General features: G+C 44.4%; 2 protein-coding genes and 1 long non-coding RNA gene across 4 annotated transcripts in view; 1 reads left to right on the top strand and 2 right to left on the bottom strand.

The window, feature by feature from the left end:
- The window catches only part of Nlrc4 (NLR family CARD domain containing 4), a 39,732-nt gene extending 28,870 nt beyond the window's left edge, over positions 1-10,862 (top strand). For both annotated transcript variants that reach the window (XM_052746251.1, XM_052746252.1), the window contains exons 6-9: positions 587-757; positions 3,258-3,350; positions 5,284-5,451; positions 10,122-10,862. In XM_052746251.1, the coding sequence (XP_052602211.1) occupies positions 587-757; positions 3,258-3,350; positions 5,284-5,451; positions 10,122-10,414 (725 nt within the window). In that variant the 3' untranslated portion in view covers positions 10,415-10,862. The remainder of the gene's footprint in view (positions 1-586; positions 758-3,257; positions 3,351-5,283; positions 5,452-10,121) is intronic.
- A 668-nt stretch (positions 10,863-11,530) lies between these two features.
- LOC128115513 (uncharacterized) overlaps positions 11,531-24,737 on the bottom strand; it is a 117,463-nt gene continuing 104,256 nt past the window's right edge. The window contains exon 2 of the long non-coding RNA XR_008220188.1: positions 11,531-12,165. This is a non-coding gene — a long non-coding RNA (uncharacterized LOC128115513). The remainder of the gene's footprint in view (positions 12,166-24,737) is intronic.
- The window catches only part of Slc30a6 (solute carrier family 30 member 6), a 30,999-nt gene continuing 19,738 nt past the window's right edge, over positions 13,477-24,737 (bottom strand). The window contains exons 9-14 of the mRNA XM_052746257.1: positions 23,541-23,589; positions 23,140-23,259; positions 20,618-20,720; positions 18,757-18,804; positions 17,597-17,665; positions 13,477-14,127 (exon numbers count right to left, since the gene is read on the bottom strand). Of these exons, the coding sequence (XP_052602217.1) occupies positions 13,633-14,127; positions 17,597-17,665; positions 18,757-18,804; positions 20,618-20,720; positions 23,140-23,259; positions 23,541-23,589 (884 nt within the window). The 3' untranslated portion in view covers positions 13,477-13,632. The remainder of the gene's footprint in view (positions 14,128-17,596; positions 17,666-18,756; positions 18,805-20,617; positions 20,721-23,139; positions 23,260-23,540; positions 23,590-24,737) is intronic.

The raw sequence follows: 24,737 nt of genomic DNA, 5'->3' as shown, positions 1-24,737 counted from the left end.
TGGACTGAATCTCCTTATGTAGAAAACAAAGAAATGCATATATATATATATATATATATATATATATATATATATATATATATATATATATATATATGTATGTATGTATGTTTTTACATTTATTTATTTATTATGTATACAGTGTTCTGTCTGCATGTATGCCTGCAGGCCAGAAGAGGGCAGCAGATCTCATTACGGATGGTTGTGAGCCGCCATGTGGTTGCTGGGAATTGAACTCAGGACCTCTGGAAGAGCAGCTAGTGCCCTTAACTGCTGAGCCATCTCTCCAGCCCCCTGTTTGTTTTTGTTTTTCGAGACAGGGTTTCCCTGTGTAGCTTTGCGCCTTTCCTGGAACTCACTCTGTAGACCAGGCTGGTCTCGAACTCACAGAGATCCGCCTGCCTCTGCCTCCTGAGTGCTGGGATTAAAAGCATGCGGCACTGCCGCCCGGCCACATAAATATTTTTTAAAAGGAAGAAGAGCATGAAACTGTTTCTTCGTAGTTGTCATCCTCCCATTCCACGAATCTGGATTGTAACCAGATGAATGCGGTCTGCTCACGTATTCCTTCCCTGTGTCCTTGTAGCCGAAGGCCTGGGGAAGCTGAAGAAGATGCGCTTATTTCATCTGACTCATTTGTCTGGCCTTGGGGAAGGGATGGATTCCATAGTGGAGTCTCTGTCGGGAGAACCCTGTGACCTGCAAGAGCTGAAGTTGGTGGCCTGCTGTCTGACGGCAAATTCCGTGAAAACACTAGGTAACCCTCCCCTCCCCTCGCTGGATGCGCGACAGAACACTTGATGTTTTCACATCGATGAGCTTTGTCCACCCCAGGATTAAAATTACTAATGGCAACAAGAGAGGCTGACGGAATAGTTGAAGATATTACATGTGGGAGGCCAGCTCGCACCTTTTCAAGGGTTCTTTTGAGGAGGAGAGAGGGATAAGAAAATATTTGCTGGAAAGATAGCGAAGAGGAGAAAGACAGAAACACAGGATAGCTTCAGGAGGACCTGGGTCACAACCCAATGGCCCTTTCCATTTATTCAAAAGGACGTTTTTAGAACAATGCCAAGGGGCGGGGCAAAAGACCTCCCCCTTGCTAGATCCAAGCACACGGCACAGCCAAGTGCAGACCCTGCCAAACACCTGGTAACCACACCTGCGGTCCAATCATCCCCTTATGCAGCCCTGCTGGGTAAAGCAAGCTCAGATTCTCAGACCCTACGTAATTTGGGCCTCCACAATCATAACCTTAAGAGAAAGTGAAAAGAAAGCAAATTAAAAAAAAAATTCCTCCTGTCTCGAAACAGCACCCCCCCACAATTTCTACCATTTTTGTCATCGTGTTATCATCTAATAATTCCTTGGGTAGATGGACAAAGGATAAAGAAAGAGAAGGATTGCTACAGCATCATCACTAGGTTTATTACTCTTCCCTTTGCCCTGATAAGATGGAGTTGGAAGACGTGATACAGCCTTCAGTCTTTTGAGTTCCCAAACGTTATGCATACCAATTATAGAGAATAATTTGCATATTTCTGGATACACTGTTCACTTCAGACATGTCTTAAAGTTTAGAGTTTGGGGGCTGGAGAGGTGGATCAGCAGTTAAGACCATGGTCTGTTCTTCCAAAAGACTTGGGTTCCATTCCCAGCACCCACATGGCAGCTCACAACCATCTGTAACTCCAGTCTCAGGGGATCCAGTGCCCTCTTCTGGCCTCCGTGGGCACCAGGCGCACATGTGGTGCACAGACATACATATAGGCAAGACACCCATACATGAAATAATTTTTTAAAACTTAGATTTTGGAAAAAATCAGTGGTATAACCTTTTAATTATATTTATTTGTTTTGTGAGACAGGGTCTCACTATGTATCTCCGGCTGGTCTGGAATTTGCTATATAGATCAGTCTAGACTGGAACTCACGGAGATCCCCCTGCCTCATGAATGCTGGATTAAAGCTGTGCACCATCACGCCTGTCCTAACTCTCTGAAAATCAGCGAATAGGGGCTGGAGGGATGACACGGAGGTCAGGAGAGCTTGCTGCTCTTGCATCGGACCTGAGTGGTTCCCAGCACCCACATCTGGCAACTCCCAAACTTCTGAAACTGCAGCTTCAAGGGTTTTGATGCCTCCTTCTGGATCTCCGTGGGCAATTGCACTCACTTGCACATACCCTCACATAGAAACACACACACACACACACACACACACACACACACACACACACACACACGCACGCACGCACGCGCGCACACACACACATAAATAAAAACAATTAAAAAAATAAGACTATAAAAGTGCTGGGAATCTATAATGATTATCATGTTTGCATTGATATAAACTTATAGTTAAAGAAGCCCACAGTTAGGAAAGGCTAGACCAATACTGAGAACATGGAATGATGAGAACATACCTTCACTTCTCCACTTTCGCTTATAAACTCCCCATAAGGGAGAAGAGAAACTATAAATATTGATGAAAAGCTTTACTTGCTTTATAAATAGATATTGACCTTTATCTGTTTTACTAAAACCAGTTCCTCTTTGCTACAAAGAACCATTTTAGCCATGGTATCTTATTTTTCAGATCCCTAGTGCCTACCCACCACCTGTCACAGCCCACCAGGGCCTGTGACCTAGGAGACCCCTGACCCTGAAGCCGTGTGAGCAAACCGATCAAGAACCATGGAGTTTGTCTCAGTAGTTTGAGACAGAGAACAGCACTGCAGGCTGAAACTTGTTTCCTTTTAAACAGCTGTGTAAGACAGTTTATCCCTTTTAAAATATGTCAGAAATAGCCAGTGTGGTGATGAACATCTTCAATCCAGGCTCGCAGAGGCAGGGATTAAAGGCAGAGGCAGAGGGATTTCTGTGAGTTTGAGAGTTCGAGGCCAGTCAAGCCTACATCGTGAGACCCTATCTTAAACCAACCAACCAACCAAGGTCAGTAAAGAATAAACTACAATGTAGTGTCTAGAATTACAATCACTATATTGTGTGGAGCTTCAGGCACCATGTGACGAGGATTTAATAATCAGAATCTGGGGCTAGGAAAGACCTGTCCATTCAGTCAAAGCCATGAAAACCCAGGGTTCAGCCCATTCTACTTCCTTTGAGAAATAATTAATCAAGTCCAATAATGGTGTGTATTGTCATCAGCAAAGGCCAAAAGGATACAGAATTCTAAAGATATTGGAAAATGTATATATAGTTACTTGGAAATCTTTTCTTTTTTTTTTCTTCCAGCACAGAATCTTCACAATTTGGTCAAACTGAGCGTTCTTGATATATCAGAAAATTATCTGGAAAAGGATGGACACGAGGCTGTAGAGGAACTGAGTAAGAATGAAGGCTCTGCCCAAGCAATGTACTTCTTAATATGTGCACTGGATGGTTAGAAAACTACAGCCCGAATCTGGGGCCTCAGGACCCATGTGCACCCCACTAACTCATCTTTCTTAGGGAAAATGTTTAGCACTTTTTTAAACTGCCATTAAGGAACATGGGCCTGTGTCTTTTTTTTTTTTTTTTTTAAGGTTTATTTAATTTGGGGGCTGGATAGGTGGCTCAGTGGTTAAGAACACTTGATGCTATTGTAGAGAACCCAAGTTTGGTTCCCAGCATCCACATGATGGCTCACAAACATTTATAACTCTGATTCCAGCGAATCTGATGCTGTCTTCTGACTTCTGTGGGTACCAGGTACAGATGGGTACACATCCATAAATGCAGACAAAACACTCATACACAAAAAAAAATAATTAAAAAATTATCGTGTGTATGTGTGTGTGTGTGTGTGCAGAATATATGCACACATGAATGTAGGTACCTACAGAGGCCAGAAAAGAGTACTAGATCTCCTAGAGCTGGAGTTACAGGCACTATGAGCCACTGGGCATGGGCACTGGGAATGGAATTCAGGTCCTCTACAAGAATAATGCATGTTCTTAAATGTTGAACCATTTCTCCAAGCCCAAGCTTGTGTCTTTTGAGCGATCAGTTTGTATATCTTCACTGTACCTGAGGCTCCTCTGGTTTGCCAATGACAAGGAAGCTAGTATTTGATGCTGATGATAAACTTGTTTAAGAAGCTGGTGATAGGGCTGTTCTAACCCCAGACTTATAAGACTGGCTATACACATATGGTATCAACTTAGTCATCCAAGGACTGCAACATTATGCTGTTCGGTTTCAGCAAAGGACTGTGCATGAGCTCTCCGATGAGCAAAACATCTGGAGATTTTTTTTTTTTTTTTTTTTTGAGAGACAGGGTTTCACTATGCAGCCCAGAACTCTCTACGCAGACAGGGTGTCCTTGAAATCACAGAGATCCATCTGCCTCTGCTTCTCTTGAATGCTGGTTTCAAAAGGATTTTTATTCTGATAATGTTGTTACAGGGAAATGAGGCAGGGAAGCTGCCATGCTCAGACAGGCACCAGAAATGCAGTGGAGGATCAGGAAAAGCTAATTATGGCAGGCTTAGTGGAGTTCTCTTCATGACTCTGAGCAACTAACTGGACAGAGTTCACAGCATATACAGTCTTCTCAGCATTGTTTCTAACTATTTACGTCACTGGTGAGCTTAAGTTTCTATCAAGGTCACATGGCAAAGATAAAAAACAAGAAATTCAAGCTGGGAATGGCAGTGTATGCTTTTGACTCTAGCACTTAAAATAGGCAGGCAGACCTCTGTAAGTTTGAGGCCCACTGGTCTAGACAGTGAGTTCCAAGCCGGCCAGGGATCTATCTCAAAGAAAGGAGTGGGGTTGTAGGGGGGTCAGAACATGTTTCTTTTTATAAAACAGGGTAACTGTAAGCAGCTGCTTCACCGGATAACTAAATGGCCATCTCTCCCCAGGTGATCCTTGCAGTTCCGATTCCTCTCTTTGTTTTTGTTCTGAGGTCATTTCCTCTTTAAAGTTCCCTGGGAGTGAGAAGCTTTTTAAGGTGCTCCAGGGGCACGTGGTTATGATAAAACGACTGATATATGTCTGGGATCCACTTCAGAAAAATACATGAGTCTGGTCAGGATTAAGCAATCCAGTCTATGATTTGTCGTTTATTGAAGGTAGGATTATTAGTAATAGTTTTATTATTACTATAGTGTTTATATATTTGAATATTTTCTGTAAAAATAACCAAAAAAAATAAGTAGATTCTCATTGAAGATTAAGTAGCCTACAGGGCCACCAAATTTAAAGACTGTTCCTTTATCTGCATCCTGCATAGATTTGGAGTTGATGTCATTCCTGAATTGTTTTCTGTTTCAAGTTGGCAGGCTCAGCCTTCTGGAACAGCTAACCACATTGATGCTGCCTTGGTGCACGGATGTGCTCATCAGCCTGCCCAACCTGTTGAAGCAACTGGAGGGGGTCCCAGGGCTTGTCAAGCTTGGATTGAAAAACTGGAACCTCACGGATGCAGAGATTAGAAGTTTAGGTAGGTACACCCAAGCAGAGCCGAAAGAACAGAGGTTGACTTTAAACAAAGCTCTTCCCCACCCCCACCCCCACCAGAGACAGCCCTGGCTGTCCTGACGCTCACTCTGTAGACCAGGCTGGCCTTGAACTCACAGAGATCCGCCTGCCTCTGCCTCCCAAGTGCTGGGATCAAAGGCGTGCGCCACCACCTCCCACCTCTTTTCTTATTTACTAGGATCTTACTCCTATTGAATGTTAATTTCTGAAAAAAATTATTATTATTGAAAGTCCCCCTCCCCCGTGTTTCCTATATTGCCTTATGCTATAGTTTGAATGTGTCCCCTAAAACCACATGCGTAAAACAAGACCCATTGCAGCAGGACGGGGAGGTGGGAGCTCAGAGGTGTTTAGATCATCCACCCTCCTGGAGGAGTGATGCACGCGTGGAAGGGCTTGAGACTGGGAGCTTGCTTTTTTTCCACCCCTTGTCCTTCTGCCACTGGGAGACACAGGAGGAGGCCTTGCCACATGTTAGTTCCTCAGCCTTGACCACGAGTCTATACATTTCTGTTTGTCCTAAGTTTACCAGCCTGTGGTATTCTGTTACAGTAGCACAAGACAGAGTAATAATGCCCCTTTTCCTTGGTGGTCCCCCGGGTGTTGAGCTCCTGAAGCTCGGTCTTCTTTGTTGGAGTTCTTTTTTTGCTCTCAGGTGGCTCTTCTCATACTTTAGAGTGAGGTGCAAGCTGATAAGACACTCTGTGTCTTAGGAAGAGGAGGACTTTAAAAAAATTATTTTACGTGTATGAGTGTTTGCTTGCATATATGTATGTGAACTACACATGTGCTTGGTGTCCATGGAGCCAGAAGGTGTTGGATCCTCTGATATGGACTTATAGGTGGGGTGGGATATCATGTGGGTGCTGGGAACCAAATCAAGGTCTTCTGCAAGAGCATTCAGTGCTCTTTACTCCAATCCATCACTCCAGCCCTGGAGATGACTCTTGATTGGATGTGGGAACAGGCATGCAAAGCGGCTTTGCTTCTTGGAGGCAACTGAGTTTCTCCCGAGAACCTTGCAGTCTCCCTCCTAGAGTATACAGGACCTAGTGTCCTGGGAACAAGGTGGAGTTGGATTACCTACTGCTTTTGTGGGCTTGCTCTCAGGTCCCCTCTCCCAGTACCCTACCTGTCATCTGATTATCAGGTGTCTTCACACTGTGCTGTAAGCCCAAAGTGACAAGGACTATGCACAGTCTGTGGTACACGGTAGATAACTCAAATGCTTGCTGAATAAATGCATGGTGCCACTGTTTATTATGCAGGGCCTATTTTAAGGCTCCAGGTTCCAGCCTGTCATAGTGGGGAAATCACGGGCAGGAGCTCCAGGAAGCTGGCCACCTTGCACCCGTCGTCAGGAACAGAGAACAATGAAAGAATGCACGCAGGCTGTTCCGTTCTCTTCCTCCAGTCAGGGGATGGTGGCGCCAACAGTGGGCAGGTCTCACCGCCTCAATGAAAGCAATCGAGATACCCCAACCCCCCAGGCATGCCAAGAGGTCTATCTCCCAGGTGATTCTAGATTTGGTCAAGCTGACAGTTAACGCAAGACGATCTCACACCGATTCAGGTGAACTGAAGGGCAGTGTTAGAGACGTCTACCGAAAGCATGTGATATTTGGCCATTTGCATTCGCCACAGTCCACAGACAGCCAAGCTCCAAATGGCCAGCTTCTCTTCCTGTGGCATCTGGTTTGATCCATATTCCCTCAGCAGAAAGCACGTCCTTAGACCGTGGAGACTGGGGCTTGTTCTCCGTTCCTGCGCCTGCGCACACTGAGGACCATCCAGGAAACTCAGCGAAGATCCTCAAACTGAAACAGAGAGCCGCAGAAACAGCTCATGTTCTCATCGCAGAGTGGGGTTTTGACTTTTCTAAATTCCTTCTCCTAGGTAGTGGAAAGAAATTGCTCTTTGGGAAGAAAGCCCACAAACTGGGGGGTGGGGGGAGGAGAAAAAGAAAAACATTTTGGGTTCCTGCCATACTGGGAATCACATAAGGGTGGCAAAATAGGAACATGAGCTGTGAAGGCTGGGAGAGAGCTGCACTCTTAGAAAGGGAGGTGATGCTGGGCAGCGGTGGTGCACGCCTTTAATCCAAGCACTCGGGAGGCAGAGGCAGGCAGATCTCTATGAGTTCTAGGCCAGCCTGGTCTACAGAGCGATATCAAGTACAGGCACCAAAACTACACAGATAAATCCGGTCTAGAAAAACCAAAAAAGAAAAAGAAAAAGAAAGGGAGGTGAGGACCAGTGTGCCTGTTAAGCTGGCCACAGACTAAAGATCAGCCAAGAGTTGGCTGGACCCATGGCTGGCTGGAACTGGAAGCTGACTTCCTTCCTATCCTGTAGTCCACAAATGTGCCATCCAAGCAGACGGGGCAGCTGCACCCTGCATAGCCTTTCCCAGACAGCTGTTATTTTGACTCCTTCGTTCCTTGGTTTTATTTTTAACTTTCTTGTCATAGTTATTGTCATGGGGGGCCTGTCAGGCCTAGTGGGAGGAGACAAAACAAAAAAAAGAAAGTGGACGGCTAATTCTCTACAAAGTGACTAATTCTTTTCAAAGTGACGTGGAAGTTACCCCCATCACTTCTCCTTCTCTTTCCTTGGTGGAAGCTTAGATACACTTAGCAGCAAGGGTGTGTGGAATATGAGCGGCCAGGATTCCAGATTAGCAGTCTGTCTGTGATGCAGGATGGGAAAGCATAGAAAACGGGGCCCGAGGGTGGTCTCAGCAGAGGGAAGCACAGATCTGAGAAATGAAGAAGCCCGGGAGCCACCCTCTTCACCTGGATTTGCCCACCGCTTCCTCCACTCCTCTCTTGAAGATACCTTTACTGCAGGCATTTGTCATGAAGAGCCGAAGGAACTTTCTAGACTAAAATTGGCAAAGGCGATCAAAGTCCTGACTGACATTGGCTGAAGATACTCTGAAGCGAGCACCAGGTGTTGTGTCATAGCAAACTACAGGGGCCGCGCAAGATATCTGCCTGTTAATTCTCAGACCTCCTCACCAGAGCCAACAGGCTTCCTGAAGGTGGCTAAGAGCATCACCGCTCAGTGCACACCTGGGTTAGCCTCAGCCCACGCAGGCTGGTCCCACAAGACCTCACTCTTAACTTGCAGGCCAAATCAAAGATGGCAACGGCTTTCCTTATTTAGTTTGCTAACCTTTGCCACGGCCCTGACTTGGGTTTTTTTGGAGACAGGGGTTAGCACTATGTAGCCCAGGCTGACCCAAATTTGCAGTCCCCTGCCTCAGGCTCCCAGAGTTCTGGAATCATAGACTTGTGCCATTGCAGAGATCTGGTGTTTTGTCTTGTGGGGACAACAGGCTTCTTACGAAGACTGTGGAGAGGGACCTTCACAGTGTCTTTTCCATCTCTTCCTACTTAAGAGTCCAAACTTGCCGGCTGGCGGTAGCGCACATCTTCAATCCCAGCACTTGGGAGGCAGAAACAGGCGTATCTCTTAGTTTGAGGCTAGCCTGGTCTACAGCAGAGTGAGTTCCAGAACAGCCAGGGCTGCACAGAGAAATTCTGTCTTGAAAAAGCTAAAAGAAGAAAAAAAAAAAAAAAAAGAAGAGTCCAAACTGAACCTCCAACCCTTGTTCTGCAAGGTTGTAACAAGCATCTCCCAAGCAACCCCAAGTTTAATGTCTAACAAACCTGAATGTGCTGACTCCAGCCTATGAATGTAGCATTGTGGGAGGCTGAGGCAGGTGGATTGCAGTGAGTTTGAGGATAGCCTGGGCTATTTAGCCAAACCTTGTCTCAAAACACCACCACCACTACAAACTAACTAACAAAAGGAGCATCTTCTTCCTTTTTTATTTATGACGAGGATTTCTCTAGGTAGCTTGGGCCAGCCTTGAATTCATGATTTTCTGTCCCTGCCTCTCAGGTACTGGGATCAGAGGTGTGTGTGGGTGTATGGTCAAAGGTTTTTGTTTTTGTTTTTTCCCATACAGCAGGATTTGCCTGATTCCAGTGCAGTTGTACAGGGTATAGGGGAATAAGGAATAAACAGCAAAGGCCTGGAGTGTTCTGTGAATCAGCAGGAGAAGACATCCCCCTCCTCTGTGTAGGAGGCCCTTTAGAGTATTCTATTTTTAGGGAGCTGAGGATTTCCCAGAAGAGGCCAGGAAGGCTTAAAATTGAAGCCCTCTCTAGATGATTCTCATTTACTTAAGTTTACAGCTAGGGATATCCTTCACCCAAAGATAAAACTGTTAAGTAGCTTTACTTCTACAAACACGGAAGGGCCTAATATTGCCTGTTTGATTCCAATCTTAATGCCTTAATATCTAATGGCATCTCTCCCACCTCAATGTTTAATCAACTTTCCACTTCTGGGAGGAATCGGGACTAAGATAAAATACACACACCACTTACATTTGCCTTCTGTACACCTTTATCATTGATGATCTTAGACATTAGGAAACAGAATTCATAAATCTAATAGGCACAGACACAGGCTGTCTGTAGGAATTCTTTCTTCCTGGGGCACACCACTGATCTACACACGGTCATCTTAAAATGGAAAAATGATTCATGCGTGTGTACAGAACTCATTTCATTTTAAATGTGGCTTCCTTCCAATTAACATACTTATTTCTTCACCCAGGTGCATTTTTGGAGATGAATCCTCTGAGAAACCTGCAGCAGTTGGATTTAGCAGGGAATTGTGTGAGCAGTGATGGATGGCTTTCCTTCATGACTGTATTTGAGAATCTTAAACAATTAGTATTCTTTGACTTTAGTACTAAAGAGTTTTTACCAGATGCATCACTGGTGAGAAAACTTGGTCATGTGTTATCGAAGCTAACTTTTCTGCAAGAAGCAAGGCTCATTGGGTGGGATTTTGACGACTATGATATTAGTGTTATTAAAGGCACCTTTACGCTAGTAATTACTTAAAAGTACCCAAAGCCACCAAGTACTTTAGAGACTCCTTTACATTTAGTGGATCGTTACACATTTTGGAGAAGCTGGCTGGAGAGATGGCTCAGTGGTTATTACCACTGGCTGCTCTTCCAGAGGACTTGGTTTTGACTCCCAGCACCCACAAGGTGGGTCACAACCATCTGTAACTCCAGTTCCAGGGGAATTCAACACCATCTTCTACCTCCATGGGTACCAGGCAGGCAAGCGGTGCACATAAACATGCCAGCAAAAATACTAATACACATAAAATACAATTTAAAAATACTTTTATAAAAAATCCTGCGGAAGGAAGTCAAACATGACCAAGAAGGAGAAGGGGACTGAGAAACACGTTTGGTCTCAGCTCTCCACTTAGGACATCTGGATGCCCTTCAACTGATGTTCGTGTTCCTTGACCCTAAGCATATTGGGTCACGAAAACTTGATATTCTGTGTTCCTCTGTACTTAGTACAGCACCCGGCCTATAGACTCAACAAGTACTGATGAATATGTGACAACTAAATTACAAATAAATAAGCTAAAATTGTCCAGAGAACAAACTTCATATGTGCTATTTAATCCAACTGCTTTAATGAAAACACTTTTGGAGTGAATAGAGTACTTTCTCACATGACAAATGTTATCAAACTTGAAGGATAGGTGTTCTTTAAAACGAACAAACACTGATCTGTATATATGTAAGTGGTGTGGATGCCATGGTGTACATGCGGGGTCAAAGGGCAGCTTGTGGGAGTTGGCGTTCTCCTTCCTTCCAGAGGATGGAAGATCTAAGTCAGGTCACTGGGCTCTGTGGTGATAAGCATCTGTATCTGTTGAGCCGTCTACCAGCCCCAAACGGGCATCTGTGTCAAGCAAAAGTTGGCAGTTCAAAAGCAGCTCAACCTACTGGGTGGTGGTGGCACGCACCTCTAATCCAGCACTCGGGAGGCAGAGGCAGGCGGATCTCTGTGAGTTTGAGGCCAGCCTGAGTGAGTTCCATGACAGCCAGGGCTATACACAGAGAAACCCTGTCTCGAAAAACAAAAACCACACACACACACACACACACACACACACACACACACACACACACACACACGTTTTCTTCATAAAATCAAAAATTTTAAAGCTAGTTTATTAAAATGAGCCCAGAATTCCATTATTGTCAGTGTTTATGTAATGTACATATGTCAGTAAATTGCCATGTGTTTGTTTAAGCTCACTAAGAAGCTGCTGTGGAAGTAGGGTTGCCCCCACTCCCATTTCAGACCCAAACATGTTTGTCTCAAAGCGTCCTCCAAGGCCCCGTGTCTGGGGGTGGACTGTTGTGTGATATTTTTGTTTGTGTTCTGGCAAATAAAGCTTGCCTGGAGATCAGAGGGCGGATCTAGCCACTAGTCAATCATAGAGGCCAAGTGGTGGTGACTCACACCTTTAATCCTAGCACTAGGGGGGCTCATGCCTTTAATCCCAGCACAATCAGGAGGTGGAGACAGGAATATAAGGCGGGTGGAGACAGGATCTCAGGCCCATTTGGTCTGAGGATTCGTAGAGGTAAGAAGTCTCTAGTGGCTGCTGCTCTGCTTCTCTGATCTTCCAGGTTATTACCCCAATATCTGACTCCTGGCTTTAATTGATAAGACTAATTAGGATCACGATTCAATGGACTGGCCCTCTGACATTGTGATGGGGAAGGAGAACAGCAAAACAGTTCAAGGCTTAGTCCAGAGGTGGTGGCGCACGCCTTTAATCCCAGCACTCGAGGCAGAGCCAGGCGGATCTCTGTGAGTTCGAGGCCAGCCTGGGCTACCAAGTGAGTTCCAGGACAGGCTCCAAAGCTACACAGAGAAACCCTGTCTCGAAAAAACAAACAAACAAACAAAAAAACAGAAAAAAACAAACAAACAAAAACAAACCAGCTCAAGGCTAAACCACGTGTCCTTGAGAACAGCTAGGCGAGCCATTTCCAAGAGAGGTTACAATTGTTTGCCCCATGACACAGAAGTGCCCACAGAGGGAGAAGCTGCACACTCAGACATGGGAAGCTCGATCAGGAACTGTAGCTGGCCGCCTTACCGTCTCGAGTTGGTGCCTGTCGGGTGCGGTTGCCTCTCATTAGATGATTTCATCTCTGCTGCTATCTGACTCCACTTGGAATCCTCACTAGAAGGGACACTGCTCTGCCCAGACTCTACAAGAACTCCAGCCAGCTGCCTTTCAGGGCCTGCCCCAGTAGGATCCTGCTGATGTTTTGAGCACCCAATTGATGATGTCTTGCTATCTATCTTCATATCTCTTGCTCTTTATTCTTTTACCTTGACTTAATAAACTTACTCATTTACAACCAAAGTATGGCTATTGTAAGTCAATGGACAACCGACTAAATGTAACATGGAAAACTGGAATTTTTTTATAACTCATTCCTTGTTACCTATAGTTTAGTATTTGTAACCAAAATAAAACACTGAGAATAGTGGACTATTTACAAATGTACTACATTTGTAAATGAAAAAAACTTTATTTAAAACCTGTTACTTAAAAATTTAGACTATACCTGTATGGTGGCTCAAAACCTACAATCCCAGCACTTGGGAGACTGAAGAAGGAGGATTATGGGTTTGAAGCCAGCCTGGTCTATATAGAAGGACCCTGCTTCAAAAGACTAGTAAAAAGAATTCAATTGTGCTAGGTAGTAGACTATGTCTCACAATTCCCAATAAAAACGCTTACTTTTTATTTAACAAAAAATGGTTCAGGAGGATCTCAAAAAACGTAGCAATTAAGCTTAGAAAAGCTACAAAAGAGACTTTGACTTTTCAGATGGACACTTGGTTTCCACTTCCTGAAATGGGCAGCACACATGAAGCTCTGGAGGAGTGAAGTACTGTTGGTGAAGTGTGGATGCACACCCCACTTGGCTTTCCCATTAGAGGTGGGGTCACACCACACTGTGGGCGGCTACAAAACAGCTGACATTCCGGCTGAGAGAAACGGGCTTTTTGAAGGAAGCCTACTCAACACCCATGGCATTTTCAAAGACCCCACTGCCACAAGAGCATTTTACAAAAATAGAGTTTATAGGTTTAATGAAATATGAACTAACCTGCAGTAATCTGACACTTAAATGGGTGAACAGTCGATGCAGGATGGATTACGAAATACATGAGAAGCCTAGGAGTTGACATTCCCCATAACGACAAGGTAGAGTCCTTCAAGGTCTTGGCTGCCCCGTCCTGCTGTTTCCATACCTACTGGGTACATGTGGGAAGGTGGGCCTCAAGCCCTGGCCTGCTCCAATTCCTGGAGCTGCTAGTCCTTGGCTGAGCACACTGCTGTATGGTGTGTATCCACGATTAAGACCCAGACCATACGGCCTTGTCTGTGTGTTCAGGATAACTGGGCTCATGTTTTTCCCAGGGGTATTAAATGCAAACTCCGGAGGTGGGCTGGTAGGTTTGGATGGTGTTGACGTGACGGGGGTCATGTCATCAGTATGCTTCAAAAGAGGTATTGGGATTATGTGATGGTCTGAGAAGTGCAGGACGTTGGGGGCCACAGGCCCAGACAGTAAGGCAGGTCTAATCCAATCATCCTTGAAAATCTGAACAGTCAGAGTGGACACAAGTGTGTACAGCCTGCTGGTCACGTGAGCAAGAACCATCTGTTCATTGGCATCTCGTCGAATTCTTACATGTACTGATCCAGCCTGAAAGAGGGAAAAACAACAGACTGCTTAGAATTATAAGACTGAAAATTCTAATTTAGTCACAACTTGATTGGTACTTGGTATTTTCTTTAAAATAAGAAATAACATAGCATCTTGCTATTCACTACTGGTACTTATCAATGTAAAAGGTGAATGAAATGATTTGTGACCCTTTAAAAGACAGACTAGATGCAGCTCAGCTGACAGAATGCAAGCAAGGGCCCGGGTTTGATCCAGGTTTGTGCATAAACCAGGCACAGTGGTGCACATCTGAGACCCTGGCACTTGGGAAAGTACAGCGTGGCAATACAGAAAAGCTAGGATTCCATTACAGTGGCTGAAGACTTGAAAAGACAATTGCATCTGACCTAGAGCTGATAATTAAATGGAATTTCAAAGAGCAGGAAAAGAGATGGGGTGCAGTGGCTCATGGCTTTAGTCCCAGCACCTAGAGGCAGAGGCAGGAGGATCTCTGTGAGTTTGAGACCAGCCTGGGTTCAAATGAGAGACCCTGCCTCAATATGTAAGTTAGGAAATGATAAGAAAAATACCTGACATCAACCTCGGGCCTCTATATACCTGTCCACACACACACCACACACATACACATACACATGAAAATGCACAGTAGGGGAGTGTTGGTTGGTACAGTCATTATGCAAGGCAGTTTGATATTTTGTTTGTATTAAAAGCTGTAAAAATTTGATTATTCTATGATTCACAAAACTCACTTCTAGAAATTGTTTTCTTTTGTTTTGAGACAAGGTCTTGAACTCACAGAGGTCTACCTGCCTATGCTTCCTGAGTGCTGGAACTAAAGACATGTGCCATCATGCCTGGCTAAAAGTTACTCTAAAATTAATCATGGGGTGGTGGTGGCTGGTAGTGTTTAAGAGCACTGACTGCTCTTTGGGAAGACCTGGGTTCAATTCTCAGCACCCACATGGCAGCTTATAACTGTCTCCAGTTCCAGGGGACCTGATACCCATGGCAAAACACCAATGCACATACAATTAAAAAGAAAAAAGAAAAAGAAAAATCATGTAGGTATGTATAAAAATTATTTCAAAAACTGCTCATCATAGCCTATTTAAATAGGAAAAATGAAAAACAATCTAAATGAGCATTAGGGGACTCATAAGAGAATTCGAGGATATTTACACAAAACTCAGCAGCCATTAAAATAGATACTGGGGAGTCCAAGGGCGTGTCTTCGTGGCAGAGTACTTGTCTACCATATACAAGGCCCCGAGTGTGATCCCCAGTACCATCATACATACATACATACATACATACATACACCCAAATATTTTCACAAAAACAGACTATGACAACAAAACCGAAAGCCTGTAACTGTGTGTTGAAACTAAAGTGCTATGGAATCTATGAATCGAAAGCATAAGCTCTACGTCCTGAAAGGTGCCAGAATTGTGACGGGGAAGAACAAGGAGGCACCAGACCCCAACTGACCTAAAAACCCCAAAGCAGGTAAACAACAGCCACTGACTGGGAATCTTAGACATGCCACCTGAGAAAGGCCCTAGACACTGCGTCCGCAATGGCATCCGAAGCTCTGCAGTAGCTGGAGCCCTGTGACCTTACAAAACTAACCAGGCACAGCTCCTTTCTAGGACAAAGGCCCACATTAAGAGGAACTGGGGGGCTGGGGAGATGGCTCAGCGGTTAAGAGAACTGACTGCTCTTCCAGAGTTCCTGAGTTCAAGTCCCAGCACCCACATGGTGGCTCACAGCCATCTGTAATGGGATCTGATTCCCTCTTCTGGTGTGCATGAAGACAGGCCACTTATATACATGAATAAATAAATATTTTTTAAAAAGGAGAAGGAGAACAATGAAACAGTAGAGACCTCGGGTGGGGGAGGTTAAGCTGGCAGCAGAGCCAAGAGAAAGACAACACTTCCTCATTAGAACCCCATGCGTTTTTAAGTGCTGCTCTATGTAAGCTACTCCTCATTTTAAAGTCCAGGAAGGCATAACGACAAGCAACAGGGCCCGGCGGTGGTGGTGCACACCTTTAATCCCAGCACTTGGAAGACAGAGGCAGGAGGATCTCTGTGAGTTCGAGGCCAGCCTGGTCTACAGAGCGAGTTACAGGACAGCCAGAGCTACACATAGAAAGCCTGTCTTGAGAAACAAAAACAACAACAACAACAACAAAAAAGAGATTTTATGGGGTGGAGAGATGGCTCAGCAGTTAAGAGCACTCACTGCTCTTCCAAGAGGTCCTGAGTTTAATTCCCAGCAACCACATGGTGGCTCACAACCATCTATAGTGGGATCTGATGCCCTCTTCTGGTGTGCAGACATACATCATATATGTGGATAGAGCATTCATATATACAAAACAAATAACCGCCTCCCCCCAAAAAAAGATAAGCAACAGAAACCACCCCTTTAATCCCAGCACTTGAGAGGCAGAGGCAGGTGGATCTCTGTGAGTTCCAGGCCAGCCAGGTCTACACAGTGAGTTCCAGGCCAGCCTGGTCTACACAGTGAGTTCCAGGGTAGTCAAGGATACAGAGAAACCTTGTCTCAAAACAAACAAACAACAACAATGAAAAGAACAAACAAAAGGACATGTAAGCCAAATGTGACGGCGCATGCCTAGAAGGCTGGGAAAAGTCTTGGGAGCTCAAGGCTATCCTGGGCTACAAAAGTGTGTTCCAGAATAGCCTAGTCTGCAGAATGGGATGTTTCAAAAAAAAAAAACAAACAAAAATATATAGTAGGAGAGTATTTAATAACAGGGAAAACTGCGAGGCATGAGGTCCCAGATTCAATTCTCCACACCTACAACAACAACAACAACAACAAAAACCTCCAGTACTTTCAAGGTTAAATTAAAAAGAAGATAAAGAAAAAGACCCTCAATCTCAATAGACTAATTAAGCCTGTCAATATTTCATATGCTACTAAACAGAATAGAGAATCAAAGCTTCCATGAGAATGTTTAAAAGATTTTTTTTAAAATTTTGTGTGTATGAATGTTTTGCCTGCATGTCTATGTGCCATGTGTGTGTCTGGTGCCTGAGGAGGCCAGGAGAAAGTCAGATCCCCTAGAATGGGAGTTACCCATGGTGAGCCACTATGTGGGTGCCGGGAATTGAATCTGGGTCCTCTGGAAGGGCAGCCAGTGCTCTTGACCACTGAACCATCTCTCTAGCCCCAATATAAAAAAAAAATTTTGTTTTAGATTTATTATTATGTGTATGAGTGTTTTGCCTGCATGTATGTTTGTACACTGAGGTCCCCCGGGATTGGAGTTAACAGATGGCTGTGACCCACCATGTGGGTGTTGGGAATTAAACTCAGGTCTTCTGCAAGAGCAAGTGTTCTTAAACACTGAGCCAACTCTCCAGCCCCCCACCATGAAAATTTTAAAGAAATTCTACTTGAGGTTTTAAAAATCATGTTTAAATTACACTAAACTAACTTGTAGAAAACATACCAATGAGCCAAATCCGAGGGTCCAAAAGTGTTCGTTTCGGACTTCTAAGACTCCATCCAAGGTAGATACCTGATCGAAAGCACAGAACAGTTTATCAGTTACCCGCATTTGACACAGCAGTGTTGACCAATGACAGTACAGACTTGCTGTAAGCCTAGAAAGGACACAGCTACACCCTGACCAAGGGCTCACATCAGCTCTCAGAGGTCTCTGTTATCTCCTGTCTGTTCAGTCCTCACCCAGGCTGCTCCACTCCTCGAATCAGGTGCAGGCTGCTTGGGCTTTACACTGCCCTGCTTTTGTTTTTGAACGAGGTAGACATGTTTATGACCAACATTTGTGGTTCCAGGTTTCTTCTGTAGGGTGTGTGTGTGTACGTGTGTGTTAGCTGTTAGCTGTGTGTGCCTGGCTCCTTTTTAACAAGTTTGTTTGAGTGTAGGGCTGTAAGTAAATTCCAGGGCCAGATATACAGGCACAGGGAACATGACAACAAAGACGTACTCAGGGCCAGGATTCAGGCTGAGACATGCAGCTGGGTTGGAAGAAGTGGCCTTCGGGACACTGACAACAAAGAACTGAGAAAGTGTCACATCCAAACCAATGAGATTTCTTTCTCATTAGCAGGTGGAACTTTCTTACAAAAGAAAATAACCCACCAACTAAGAAGTTAGGTGGATTAGCATGTAGAAGTGGATTTTCAGCTGGGTGGTGGTAGCACATGCCTTTAATCTCAGCACTGGGGAGGCAGAGGCAGGCGTTTCTCTGTGAGTTTGAAGCCAGCCTAGTTTACAGAACGAGTTCCAGGATAGCCTGGGCTACATAGAGAAACCCTGTCTCGAAAAACCAAAACCAAAACAAGAAAAAAAAAAAAAAAAAGTGGGCTTTTGTCTTTAGTCAATTCCTGAAGACAGAGTGAGAAAAATCCTTGACTCAGCTAACATGGTATCTTGAGATCATTACCTTCCATATTTATTGAGTCAATTTGGCTTCCACACTGAGCAGTTCCTCAAATGTTTCTACTTTGGTCCCTATGTTATAGCTTCTACTGTTAGCAAAACACACAAACTCCCCTGGAATAAAATTCTGGAGGTGAATATATTATACATACCCACCCTTCTGTTTCCCTAACATAATTTAAAAAATGACTTCTTCCATCTTACCTCTCTGATCAGCTTGTCCAACTGACCGATAACATGAGGTGGTGTTGTCTGGAAAAAGAAAACAAAACATGAATAGCTTAGGGAGAAAACAGTTTTGCAGTAGTGATTCTGAAGCCCCGACACACCCACAAACATATTTCAAACCAGCCTTTGATTTTGGACATGTGTCCTGTTATGACTTAGGGAAGAGAGGTCTCACTGGCTCAGTAGGGCAACATCACTAATTGGTCCACACTCATTTGAAGTTTCTTTTTTTTCAGCAAAATTAGATTAAGGAAAGAACTGCTTGAGGTGGGGGGTTGCAGAGAGGAAGACACCATCCTCTTTTTCTCATGAAGCAGCTGCTCTCTCTAGAATCCCACAAGACTTAAGGAACCAAGCAGCCAGGGGCTGAGTGCCCTTACCACTTCGGGGTGTGGTGGCACACACCTTTAGGGGGATCTCTGTGTCGAGGCTAGCCTGCTCTACACAATGTGTTCTAGGACAACCAGGAAAATGAAGGAAGACCTTGTCTCATAAAACCAAACACAACAACCAAAGAGTGCTTATTGCTCTTGTATAGGACCATAGTTTGGTTCCCAGCACCCAACTGGAGGCTCACAATTCCTGTAACTCCAGTTCCAGGGTACCTGAGCTCTCTTCTGACATCTGAGGACAGACAGACACTCAGGTACACACACTTAAAATAAAATAATAGCCGGCCAGGCATGGTTGGCTTACACCTTTAATCTCAGTACTCGGGACAGAGAGGCAGAAGGATCTCTGTGAGTTCCAGGCCAGCCGTGGCTACAGAGCAAAACCTTGTCTCAAAAAGAAAAAACCACAAATAATAAAGACAGTAAGCCAGCAAGTAAATAAAATAAAAATAAATAAAATGAAGTGAAAAAAGATCCAGGCAACAAACTAACAAAAAGTATACAGGAAATGGTGAGAACAGTAACATTTCATATAGGACATAGTACTACATAAGGATTCCTCTGTGTTCATTACTAAGTTCTAGAAATGGAAGGAAGGACAGGACTTACATGCACCTAGCTCTGGGAAACGTTGTCTACATTATTTCAATCTCCAGCTTGTCACTGTGCCGATCCAATGACAGGAAATAAAAAAATCAATGGTGGCTAGGCGCTGGTGGTGCACACCGCTTTAACCCCAGCACTTGGAGGCAGAGGAGGAGGATCTCTGAGTTCGAGGCCAGCCTGCTCTACAGAGTGAGTTCCAGGATGGCCAGGGCTAGATAGAGAAAGCCTATCTAAAAAAACAAAAGAAAACAAAACAAAAGAAAACCAAGGGTAACCAGACTATGTATAAAACCCAGAGCAGGCTAGTGAGATGGCTTAGCAGTTAAGAGCACTGACTACTCTTCCAGAGGACCTGAGTTCAATCCCCAGCACCCATACGGCAGTTTACAACTATGTGCAACTGCATTTCCAGGGGACCTGACACCATGGCAAAAAAATTAAAATAAATAAAACAAAACAAACACTAATGTACATTTAAAAAACAAAGCAAAACAAAAAACTCAGAGCAGAGCATATTTATCCAAAAAAATTAATTATCTAAAAAAATACTTAAACAACATTGTTTTCCCTTAAAATTCAATAAAGCGGTAAATAATTACCAATTTATGGTTGCATGTCACAGGAACACAGAAAAATGTGAGCCTAAACTATTCCAGGGCAATGAATTCCAACCAGTTTCTGCAAATGAGTTTCTGAGATCACTGTCTGAGTTCGTTGCTAACGCGGCTCTTCAGTCGTTACTATTTTACCTATCTGCTAGAACACACACCAAGTTCCTCCCTGGGGGGAGAACGTGCCTCCCACTAAACACGTGTCCCTAATGAGAACGAGAGCCTCACCTGGAGAAGAACTTTCCCACTGTACACACTCATGGGATACATGGTGCCGAACGTCATCAGGGCAATGGCAATCGCAGATGCAGTATCTACAGCAAAGTAATTACTGCAAGAAAAGCAACTGTCAATCTTAAATGTATAAATCTTACAATTTAATAAAATACCAAACATTAATTACCAAAAACAAAACAATTTAAAAAATCACAAATAACTACTACTGTCAAGAGTGCACCTCAGGGAAAAACAACTACAGCAAGAAATCTCCAAAGAGTCAGCTTTAGAATTCTAATGTATCAGTGAGTGTGAAGAGGGATGGTGAGATAACAACTGCATCAGTGAGTGTGAAGAGGGATGGTGAGATAACAACTGCATCAGTGAGTGTGAAGAGGGATGGTGAGATAATAACTGCATCAGTGAGTGTGAAGAGGGATGGTAAGATAACAATTGCATCAGTGAGTGTGAAGAGGGATGGTGAGATAATAACTGCATCAGTGAGTGTGAAGAGGGATGGTGAGATAATAATTGTATCAGTGAGTGTGAAGAGGGATGGTGAGATAATAACTGCATCAGTGAGTGTGAAGAAGGATGGTGAGATAATAACTGCATCAGTGAGTGTGAAGAGGGATGGTGAGAAAGACTAATGAGCCTTCCTTTACTCTCCATTTCAATGCACCCGACACCAGAAGGCTGATACAGGGATAAATGACTCTGATTCCACCCACTTTTCTCTCAGAAATTCTTGTATTCAAGACTTCAAAAGGTGGTGGCGCATGCCTTTAATCCCAGCACTTGGGAGGCAGAGGCAAGCAGATCCCTGTGAGTTTGAGGCCAGCCTGGTCTAAAGAGTGAGTTCCAGGACTACCAGGGATGTTACACAGAGAAATCCAGTCTCGGAAAACAAACAAACAAACAAACAAACAAAAAGCAAAACAAAACAAAAACAAAAAACAAAAACCTTCAAAACTGAGTTGGGTGTGGTGTGTAGTGACCCACACTTTGAGGGTCACTACACACCACAGCCAACCCAGAGTTTGAGGGCAGCCTGGTCTACACAGAGAAACCTTGAATTTAAAAAAAAGCAAATTAAACAAACAATTTCAAAGTTCCCAGGAATCTGCGATAGTGACATTACAGCTGAAGGACTATGTCACATCAGTGTTTCAAATTCTGAAGCTCTCCTAACACGACAGAGCAAAATACTAATGGCTACAAGCTGATTCTGAACACGGTTACTTCCCTGCCATACTGGGGACAGAAACAGGAATAAGGCATGGTTTCTGCTGTACAAGGAGCAGGAGTACACACAGGAAAACTACAGTGAAGCACTCTGTGTGTTAGAGAAGTCTCCAAGGGGTCACGGCACACACCAGTAATCCCAGCATTTGGGAGGTCAAAGCGGGAGGATCCACAGTTAACAGCCAGTCTTGGCTATGTACTAAGCTTAGTCCAGGTCACCCATGGGCTAGCCTGGAGCATGCAGCAGATGTGAGAGATCCTGCTTCAGCAAACTGGAAGGCGAGCATGGGCTCCCCAGAGCTGTCCTCTTCTCCCCGCCACACAGATGCCAGCACACAAACAAATACTAAAAAGGAAGGAAGGCATGCACAGCATTGTGCTCTGCTCTGGGAGAGCTGCAGCTGCAGTCACTCACATAGAAAATGTCAGGGGGCTGGGGATTTAGCTCAGTGGTAGAGCGCTTGCCTAGCAAGCGCAAGGCCCTGGGTTTGGTCCTCAGCTGGGGGTTGGGGGGAATGTCAGAAAGAGCTGTCAGTGATGGGGAAGGATGCTCAGGTGAGGAAACACGACCAGGAGGCGGGGAGCTAATACCTTGGAATTCAATGTAAGTATAAAAACATAACTTTAGGAAATATGTAAAAAAGGATCCTAACAACTAAGAATCCATTTCAGTACACCTCACTGTTTAAAGGGTAAGTTGGTCAGACAATTCAGCTGTAAAATGGTGATCTCAAAGCAGCTGTAATGTCTGTTTTTAAAAGGCTTTAGTTTTACTCTGAAGTGGCTTCTGGTCCCCTGCCCCTCTCCTTCTCAGCATCAACAGCAGCGGTGACTTAGGCCTCGCTCTTACTGCGGCCTGCCTCTCGTCAGGCCAGCAGGAGGAATCACAGCCTTTTCAGGTCCTCATTATAAACTCAAGTGAGAAATACTGAGGCCTGATTCCCTAAAATTTTTTAAAATTAATTAATTTATTTATTTTTGGTTTTTCCAGACAGGATTTCTCTGTGTAGTTTTGGTGCCTGTCCTGGATCTCGCTCTGTAGACCAGGCTGGCCTCAAACTCACAGAGATCCACCTGGTTCTGCCTCCCAGTGCTGGGATTAAAGGCATGTGCCACCACCACCCAGGCCTGAACTTTTTATATGGAAACACTTGAGGATAAGACCTGACCAAGTTACACAGGTCATTAGCAAAGACACTAGAAGCCTGGCCTCAAATCCATCTTGTCGACGCCCTTAAAGTCAGGCCCCAGGAATCAAAACACATCTGATAGCAATACAATATACTCACTTGATTTCAATCAGCATGTATGTTATACAGAGAGCAAATGCCCCAGCAAGGTCAATCAAGACAAATGGATTCATGCGGGGCAAGAAGATACTGCTGAGTCCTGGGATAATCCCACACAAGCTACGGAAGACCAAACAGAGTATTCATTAGAAGAATTCACGCAATATCAGTAAGAACACTGGTACAGATAAGGTGCATTTTACTTCTTACAGAACAAAGAGGACTCTGCCACTGTAGAGAATTCTTCTGCGGCATCAATTAGAAAGCCAAGAGAGAATGAGAACCGAACCAAGAGCAGCTCATGCAGTAATTTCAGCTGCAAATCTAAGCATCCGTCATAGACATACTTCTCGGGGATTCTTGTCTAATCAGGCAAGTCATAAAGTCCCACAGCATCTTACCTTCGACTAAGGTCTGCCACGTGCTCTTGAAGCCAGCTCGTACTAGCAGCTTTAAGGAGAAAATACTTAAATTATCGATATAGAAGAGTAAGTCATTACTAGAAAAACGAGCTCTTTCACTTGGAAAACAAGTTCGGCAGCGTCCGTGTACCGTGACAACGGACAATGCTTCTCAACTCTACAGCCTCTTCCCTTTCCATGACAAGACACTCAGTCTAAAGCAGTTCTACCTTCCATACACAGTTGAGGGAGTTAGAGGACTTGACACATTACCGGCGCTTTTAATATGAAGTCTTAGGGATGGCTCAGCCTAATGACCTACGTGTGAGCCCCGAGTCCCACAGGATGGAAGGAAAGAACAGACTCCCTTGGTCATCCTCTGACCTTCACGCCATGCAGCCCTCCCCCAAATAAGTGTGTGTGTGTGTGTGTGTGTGTGTGTGTGTGTGTGTGTGTGTGTGTTTGTTTTTTAAGAGAGGGTTTCTCTGTAGTTTGGGTGCCTGTCCTGGATCTCGCTCTGCAGACCACGCTGGCCTTGAACTCATGGAGACCCTCCTGGCTCTGCCTCCCGAATGCTGGGATTAAAGGCGTGCGCGGCTGAAGTTTTTTATACAATTAAAAAAAATTGTGTCTATATAAAGAATGGGTTCCAGATCATGCCAATTATTAATTCCTTTGGCTCTCAGAAAGCCAGAAGTGCATCTAAAGACGCTGAAAGACACTGACCAGGGACTGTCCCTTGAGAAGCAGCCCCCAAACTCAAGTAGCATTCATCCCAGTGTGCTACTGACCCACTCATTTTATAATGCAATTATGTTGTAAAGAGATTGGCATGCTTTCTACAAAGACTGGCCCAGCACTAAAGAGAAGGCAGTGATACCAAAGTGCCAGCTTTAAGTTCTGGCTTAGCCTGTCATCCCAAGTGTGGCTTTTCGGCAAATGATGTAACCTCTGACTGCTCCAGTGTAAAATGAGGATAATAAAGTATTTGTGTCAATGGCCATGGAGAGAATTTCGGAAGACTCCTCATCCTTAACCTCTGACTGGTACAAACAGTTTGTCTTCCTAACACCTGTGAGGTTGCTGAGACTCAAATGAGCACTTCAGAAAGCGCTCATCGCTGTCTGTCGTGGTGTTCAAGTTGAAAGGCCCCCCCAAAAAATCATCTATCTGTGTTCTCTGTTCCAAAATAGGTGC

This window comes from Peromyscus californicus, unplaced genomic scaffold (genome assembly GCF_007827085.1).
Source record: "Peromyscus californicus insignis strain IS unplaced genomic scaffold, ASM782708v3 Scaffold_1__1_contigs__length_55948999, whole genome shotgun sequence".
NCBI classification, from domain to species: Eukaryota; Metazoa; Chordata; class Mammalia; order Rodentia; family Cricetidae; genus Peromyscus; species Peromyscus californicus.
Note: the sequence above shows the minus strand (reverse complement) of the source record. Positions and strands in the feature narration are given on the sequence as shown.